The sequence below is a fragment of the Morone saxatilis genome, unplaced genomic scaffold (assembly GCF_004916995.1).
Source record: "Morone saxatilis isolate NCDOM2014 unplaced genomic scaffold, NCSU_SB_2.0 Contig5, whole genome shotgun sequence".
Taxonomy (NCBI): Eukaryota; Metazoa; Chordata; class Actinopteri; family Moronidae; genus Morone; species Morone saxatilis.
In genome coordinates, this window is record NW_023340095.1 from 433,296 (window position 1) to 441,992 (window position 8,697).

General features: G+C 42.2%; 1 protein-coding gene across 1 annotated transcript in view; it reads right to left on the reverse strand.

The window, feature by feature from the left end:
* tmprss3a (transmembrane serine protease 3a) overlaps window positions 1-2,596 on the reverse strand; it is a 5,929-nt gene extending 3,333 nt beyond the window's left edge. The window contains exons 1-4 of the mRNA XM_035676621.1: window positions 2,382-2,596; window positions 1,747-1,916; window positions 453-548; window positions 237-379 (exon numbers count right to left, since the gene is read on the reverse strand). Of these exons, the coding sequence (XP_035532514.1) occupies window positions 237-379; window positions 453-548; window positions 1,747-1,916; window positions 2,382-2,596 (624 nt within the window). The remainder of the gene's footprint in view (window positions 1-236; window positions 380-452; window positions 549-1,746; window positions 1,917-2,381) is intronic.
* Between the last annotated feature and the right edge of the window lie 6,101 nt (window positions 2,597-8,697).

Genomic DNA, 8,697 nt, shown 5'->3' on the forward strand with positions numbered 1-8,697 from the left:
GGATTTGAACCTTAATAATTCCCATAAACAGCAGAAAGTAATGTAGAGTAGTGGAGATAAGTAAATGTGTGTTTCATGTTTTATATCCTAAAGAGGCTAAAATGTGTTATTTATCAAGTGAAGCACATTAATTATTATTATTATTATTATTATTATTATTATTATTATTACATCCACTTGGACGACTATGCAGACTTTCACCACCCTCGGAGAAGAAGGACGTCTCAGTGTTTTACCTGACAGGAGTCGGTTCCTCCCTCCAGGTATCCTGCACAGATCATCCAGGACGAGATGAGGCCCTGGTAAACCTCCGGCTGGTTGCAGGTCTTGGTGGAGAGCAGTGGCACCATGGCAGAGCGCAGAGCCAGACTGGTTTCACCTGGAACACATTCATACGTGTGTGAGAGTCATAACACACAACCGAGGCTTTTATTACAGTTCGTCAGACTCACCTTCACTCTCCGTCGCTCCCCACCCGGAGATCCAGCACATGGTCCCCTCCTCAAACTCCTCCCCGTGGTTGGGCAGACAGATGGGCTCCACGAAGCCTGTGGAGGAGAATCTGAGTAAACTACAACTCCCAGAGTATCTGCACACAACCTGTTTACAGACGGAGGTTCAGAGACTCCTTTTACGCTGGAAGGATCAGAAGTGATGAAGAGTGATGGGTAAGAGCTGAGACAGCTGATACACATAATGACACTCAGCTGTCAGAGAGCAAGAAACCTGAGAGTGAGGGAGAGGGAGAGAGCTTCTCGCCCCCACAGGACTGAATAAAGGTGAGACAAGAATCTGATAGATTTACATTATATAAGAGTGCAGGTGGGTGTCTGTGTGCAGGAGCAGTTATCTGACTTACGGGGGCATCAAGTATGTTTCAGCTTTCCAATCATTCCCAATTTATAAAATTCTGTTCTGATCTGACCTCCGACCTTTATTGCAGCTCTCTGAAATGTCCAAATTTGACCAATCATTGCGGTTTCCTACGAATTTTACCAATCATAGCTGTCCCAAACGTCCCCACTGTTGAACAATATGTCACCAAACTACTAGAGATTTCACTGTCACTGGATCAAGCTTCAATGTTTAGTGTGCTGGATGGTTAATCAGTTCTTTTTGGGATTGTTGTGGTCCTAAAAACCTGATTTGGCAGCAGCTAATTGTGACGCAGGTTGTTTTTAGGCTTTTTTTTTGCAATAAAACAGAAAAGTGAAAATTGCAGAATTAGTTGCGATTTTGAAAAGTTTTTGTGTAATTATTTAAAAATCGAAGGCAGCTTATTCCAGTAAGAAGAAAACTGCTGGTAGTTTCAGTCCCTCCAGGTATTTGCAACTATAACAATTAACTCATTGTTGTCACCTTGCAATTTCACCGCAACTTTTCTGCGAGTTTCACCAATCATAAAGACGTTGAACCGTACGTCACCAAACTATTTGTGATTTTATTCTCACTGTTGTCTTCGATTTTTTGCGAATTATACAAAAACCTATGCAACTTCATCTCAAAAAAGGCCTAAAAACATTGCAACATTGAGTTTTTTTTATAGAAAAACTGCTGCAAAATCAGGTATTTTAGGGCAGCAACAATCCCTAAAAAAACTGAAAAATCCTGGAGGGTCTGTAAGAAATATTGATCTTCCTGCGCTCTGTTTCCTGATTGATAAAGTCACTTAAATCTTAACTTAAGGTGACGTATGGCTCAACTTTTTATGCAGGCGACTGCTGTGATTGGTGAAATTAGCATTACCATTGAAATTGAGTGCAGTGGCCAGTTTCATGAGCGCGATGTCGTAGTCGAGTCCTTTGGGCCGGTAGCGAGCGTGGTATATGATCTGCTCCACAGGCAGAGACTGAGCCCCATGGACCTGCTGCTCCGTCAGCCCCACGTGGACCGTCCACATGAAGGGGTCCGCAAACCTGACGACAGACAGAATATTTGTGTCAGTGAAATTAAAACCCGCCAACCAACAGAGACAGTTGTCTTTCTTGGCACTTTGCTCCTAAACAGGAGCCAGTCACAGCGTCACATGATCGATAAGCAGCTCGTTCATTGGACAGTTTAGAGGACTGACACCCTGCCAGGTTAAAGGAGTTACTGGGAAGTAATCTGATTCCAGCTCGTACAACTTTAACTACGCATGATGGACTCTGTGTGTGTGTGTGTGTGTGTGTGCACGTCGAATGCAGCGGAGCTCAAGACGTCTTCATCTGACACCGTCTTCAGTAAACAGCAGAGTCATTTAAAACTGCTGCGCACAAACCTGAGTGACAGGAAGTTTATACTAAAGTACTGATTCATATAAAGATGCCAAAAAGACTCATAAAAGTCAAAAGTCAAAGTCTGTCTGAGGTAAAGCGATCAGAATATTTGAAGTGACTCACCCGTACACGCAGTGCGCCGCCGTCAGGATCCAGCGGGACGTCACGATGGAGCCGCCGCACAGGTGTTCGCTGCTGAAGTGGAGGCTGACCTGCCACGGGAACTGACCCGGCTTGGAGATGTTCCCGCCGACGATACGAGTGCTCTGAGTGTACTGAGGCCTGGAGCCGCACTCTGAGGGCGGAGGAGCCAAAGGTCGTAGGTCAGCTCGAGGCATTAACGGCAGGTGCTGGTGGGCTGATACTGTCTTTATTAAAGTCCCCATGAAGTCAAAAATGCTGCTTTTGCTTTTGTTTTTATCACGTGTTTGGTACTATACGTCTCTTATACTCCAATATCTGTCCAACAATGAATTTGTTGGTATTTTCAGGTATTTTTGATGGCATTTTAGAGTGTTTCTATCTCTGGCCTCACTGATTACTTATGGAGAAAATATTTCCTGGTTTTCCCTCTGACTCCCTCCGGCTGCTCAGCTTCAACTTCAATAGGTAGCTAACTGCTAATTAGTTGCTGCTAACTGTATCTGCCGTCAGCGGTGCGACCTGGATTGAACACAGCCAAAGGTTTTCACAGGTTTAGTGCACCTTTAAAACTTGTAAATATTGATCCAAATGATCAGTTATAAGCAGTTTCGACCACAAATATCAGCATCAACCTTCACCAATCCATGCAGACGTACATGCACAAATACAGACAACCACATAAACACACACTGGCTCCATATCAGTTATTTACAAAGTTAAAAAAGAGTTTGAACATCAGGAAACATCTTCTTATTGGGATGATCAATAAACACAGAGCAAACACACATTTGCACGCCATGCATGAACCCCTAACATGCAACAGCTCCTTTTAAATCCTCACAGAGAAGAGAGTCAACACTCAGTTTTCTCACCCAGACATTTCAGAGTGGTCACCTTCCCTGAGCTGCACTGAGTCTTACTGCAGGAGGGCGGAGGTCACATCACAGAGAAACATGGTTAAGATTTTAATGTCCAGTGACTATCGATCAGGAAACAGAACGATCAATATTTCTTAAAACAGTTACTGAACAATCCCTCCAGGATTTAGTTTTTTGGGGGACTTTTACAGCCTAAAATACCTGATTTCAGGGCAACTTTTCTAAAAAACTACAATGCAAGTTACAATGTTTGAAATTTATTTGCAAGTTTCTGTCTAATTCATAAAAAATTTTAACTTGTTCCAGTGAGAATAAAAGTAGTTTGGTGACGTCTGGCTCAGCGTTTTGTGTAGTTGTTGTTGACGGCTTTGGTGACTTCAATTTTGTTTCAGTGCAGTTTGAACTGTGTTTTCCAATTATCTGCTCGGTAAAATCACAGGTTTTCTCAATGAAGTCTGGTCAGCCAAGGACTCATTTCCTCCTGGTTTTTGTCTGAGATGTTGGTGCTCTAGGGCATCTAGTCGTCCTTTAAAAAACTATTTGAGTCTGGAAAGTAAACTGTAACTACTGTTAATGTTCACTTTAGGCTTTAATCTCTTCAGCTTTTGAACAAATGAAAAAATGATTCTGTTATTTGTAGATTGAGATGAAGAGAAGTCCAGTTATAACAGAGCTGCTTTGGATGATTTATATACAGTGTATGGTATTATTTTTAGTTGTTGTCATTCAGATGATATGGGCTGAGTGCTTTCTACCTGAAGGTCGCGGCGTCCTGGAGCTTAATGACCTGCGACCGGTTCAGGTCGATGGACACCAGGTTGTGCTGAAAGTCCTGATCAATGGAGGTCAGAGAGACGAAGAACGACTCCACGTACCTGATAGACAAACAGACAGCAACAGAGTGTCAATATTTTAACCAGAGAACAATATATTTAAAATACTGGGATGTTACACGTGTTTATATAAAAAGACACAGCAACTAGTCTAATTATAAACTGATGAACCTCCTAAAAGTGCATGCTTGTTTTATTTCACGGCAGCTTTTCTAAGAAATTGCAAAGCATTTAAGCATTTTTTTGCAATAAATTTGAAAAAATTGTTGCGATTTTTTGTATAATTCATTAAAAGCTGAAGGGTGTTCCAGTGACAATAACATTTCTAGTAGTTTGATGACGTCTGACTCAACATTTTGTGCGGGAAACTACGATGATTGGTCAAATTTGGACATTTCCAATTGGTCACCTTTCCTGAGTCTTACTGCAGCAACACAGGGTGGAGGTCAGATCGTAGAGAAGTACAACAAGTTAAGATTTGAATGACTTTACCAATCAGGAAAGAGGTAGAATTTGCGATCACAACATCGCAGCTTCCTGGACGGACTGATACGAAGCACTTTAATGCTACATGAACTTCTGATTAGTGCAATCTAGATCAGGAACCTGATTAAAAGATGGACACAGATCTCAGATAAGAGCATAAGATAAAAACCTGGAGTATCCCAGCTGTTTGCAGGCAGAGAGCCCCAACCAGTTGTTCCAACCCTCTGAGCAGACGGTCCTCCAGACTCCTCCTTTCTGGACCTGCAGGACGGAGCTCCGCCCACTCAGACGTACTGACAGACAAAATATAAATATATGAATATAAAATGTGGTTTATCAAACTCACATATATATTTTTTTTTACTTATTATATAGTAGTTTACTTATTTTTTAATACACGATTGATTTTTTAAATTACCTTAAAATAATAAAATCTCCCGTCCCCCCTGCAGTACTCCAAAGTGCCCTTAGGGGGACGCGTACCCCTGTTGGAGAAACAATGTGTTAATGTGTGTGTGTGTGTGTGTGTGTGTGTCTCACCGCAGCCGAGTTCGTCCTCTCCGTGGTCACAGTGCGGCTTTCCGTCGCACTGAGCCGAGGTTCTGATGCATTTAGACGATGAACCACAACGAAACTTCCCCGCACAGCTCAGACCCACTGCGCACACACACACACACACACACATTATTGTCTACATTACCAACAGTGGACTATCATTATACACCAACAAAGTGTGGACCTCGGTTTTAACATTATAGATATATATAGAATAAATAAATACATTTTTAGAATAAACCAAACTGTCTGTAGCTGAACAGAGTCAGACTACGCTGTTATATTTTAACGTTGGTCATAATTGTGGTACTGGGAAAGATATTTTATGAGTTGGTACGTGTTGTTGTTGTTCGGCAGCTGGAAGCCATCTGATCATCTGATCTTCCAGTCGTGTCCACTGTGACCCCGCTAACATTTGACACCAGTTACCTGCCAAGTGTTTGGGTGAGAACTTCCACTACACTTCCAGGAAGCCACTGATCAATGTTTAAAATAAAACCTCACACCAATAGTAGCGTCTTTGATAATTAGCTAATATTGAGTATCTCATAACAGCTATTAGCCATTGTTAGTGAGTAGATTAAATTTAACATACCTAATTGCTAGCTACAACAGAGTTGGTGGATTGATAACGTTAGCAGAAATGTGATCGGGTTTCAGTTTCAGATACAAATTTATGAAAAAAGTGAGTTGAATCTCTTTTAAAGTTTTAAAGTTTTTTCTAACGTAAATGTAAATTAAACAATTTTTTTAGACATTCAAATCTTATTTTCAAATGTTTTAAACCTATTTTTTAGTTTTAAAACCTTAAAAATGTACTTTGAACCATTCAAATCTTTAATGTGGTACATGATGGCTTTCTTTATGTTAACTCGTCCAAATTTAAAATTATTTTATTCAATTCAATTCAATTTTATTTGCTATAGCCACCAATTCATAACAGAAGTTATCTCAGGACAGTTTTCAAATAGAGCAGGTCTAGACCGAACTCCTAGACCATCAAATTAAAGCTGGTGCTTAAATGCATGCATTCAGCCTGCAGTGTGTGAGCAGGACCTAAATTGTGTAACAGGTAAGAACCTCATTAAATATTGAAGAAGCAAAGTCAGTCCACGCTACAGTGGCTCCATTATTGCAGAATGGACAAAGTTTACACGCCACTGAGCTCCTCACCTCCGAGGCCGATGCCGAGAACAAGAGTGACTGCCACGACGATGCAGGAGGCGATCAGCAGCTCGAGGCGGTGGGCCAGAAATGTGGTCTTCCAGCTTTTCTCCAGGTCGTCCTCTAGTGAGAGAAAATAGTTAACATCGAGTGTTTTATATTGTACAGTTCAAACATCAAGAGATTACAATCTATTTAATCTAAAGACAACTCAAATATATAGTTTCATTGTAGTAAAACTTACTGGACTATTTTCAGCAGCGGATTAATCCACATTTGGAGCTCTATGAGTATTTGGGGCAGTAGGACAGTCTGTGGGTCTTTTTGTTTTGCTCTTCAGTTTTGTTTCTATGCACAACCAAACTAACATTTTCATTAGCAATCAAACAATCATTCAGCAGCTAAAAGTCTGAAGAAAATACCTCAGAATGGTCTGGTTCAGTAAATATTTTCTATCCTGGGAAAGTGAAGCAGAACAAAGAGCTCCAGGCTATAACACACAAGTTAATCTGTGACAGCTGTATCACTATTATCCTCATCCGCAGTGTGTCGGTCAGCTCACGTTTCAAGCAGACCCCACTGTAACTCTACCTGTGTGCAGCAATCTCCATATCATGCTGTACCGTTACCTCAACAACCATCACAGCGTCTCACCGTGGAAGAACGGCTGCACCTTAGTGATTGGCATGGTGGGGCTGGGGGCGGCCGGAGGTTTGGCAGAATCGTTCTCCGACGGCGGGTCAGAAGCAAAGCTGTCCAGGGGGCTGACGTTCAGTGTGTTGGGGGTCTCAACAGTGGGGAGGTCTTCCTCCGTCACTGATACCACCTCTATCTTGGAGGGGTCCGGTTGCTCAGGCACCTTAAGATCCTAAATGGGGGGGCAACAGAGAGACAAATGATCCATATGGCTTGGTGATTCATTACCTTCGCCAAGGAGGGTATGTTTGCTGCCTTACGGGAAAACTACCAACCTGATACTTGGTGGAAGGGTGTAGCACGGGCCAAAGAACAACCAATCAAATTTTGTTAGATATGTCAGATTTCAGTCGGTGTCGTGAGCAATGCATCATAACAGACACCTTAAATGTCCCTGTAGAAACAAAACAACCTTGGAGTAAGTCTGCGCTCTCAGAGTGCTCTAACATGGCATCGACTGAGCAAATTTGTGATAACAGAACTCAAGAATGAAGACTTTATTAAAGGTTTCTGATCAAACCTCTTGCCAAAAGAGATGTTTTGGCAGAACGTGTGACTGTAAGACTGATCTGTACTTACAGCTCCAATGTCGAAACCTCATAAATTGCAGTAAACCAGTAAAATCTGGGTTTGATCCAGTGATAAGGGAGATGGTTCAGCATTGTCCTTCCAGGAGATGTCAACAGATCAGACTACAAGGTCATCCATCCTGGAGGATCTGGCTGTTCAAAACAACCTCCGAGGGGTCAGTGTGCTCAACGTCAGGGACACCCTCGTCTACTTCCTTAACAAAGGATCTCACGGCTCTCTGGGATTACATTTGCACTCGTCCCCTCTGATGCTGTAGAGGTGGGCCGGGCTCTGGCGGCCATCTTTCCAAATTCTAACTCGGCCCTATTCAACACGTTCACTTATGTAAATTTTGAGGACTGGAGATTTACCCTAACCTTCACCAATGACCCAAAAATCTGCTTATTTCTAATTGAGGACAGTGTTTTTTGTCCCCAGTTGTACAATCTATCCCCAATTAACTGGTCTTTAATCTGAAATGTGTCCCTGAAAGGTGCCTAAGTCAGTTGTCCTCCTCTGCTCCTTGTCTCGTTGTTCCAGTGATCTCAGATCCAACGAAGCAAACAAAAAAGACAGTTGAAGCTTAGTGACTCTCCGACAACTCTGGAGTTACTTGCAGTAGCCCGGACATTGCTTCAGCCACCAGGTCAGCCTGAGAGCCGAGTGGGTTGATGGTGGCTCCATGGAGTACAAAGAGTTAGGGAATAATCCGTTTCTGTTAACTATGAAATACCAGCAGGAGGTGATAGTCTGTATTTGTCACACAAAAACCAGCAGACTGCGGATATAAACAAAAGAAGCTCTATGGATTAAGGTTTGCTCGCTCTTGCTCAGATGGTTTCATAAAATGGCAACTTAAAATATCTGAGTGATCAGATGACATGAAGTTGAAAGATGAGAGATGCCCTCTTGAAGTTTTCTGCTTTTTGTGCACAGATCTGCTAAAGCTGAACGGCCAATCAAAGCGATTTCCAACTACCAATGGAAAAACCATTGGTGCTGAACTCACAGCAATAACTTGCTAGGACTGCAGATGTTCACCGACACTGGCCGACCGTCGGTTTCAACCAATAATATCAAACATTCACCCATCAATCAATCTTCAACTTTTAG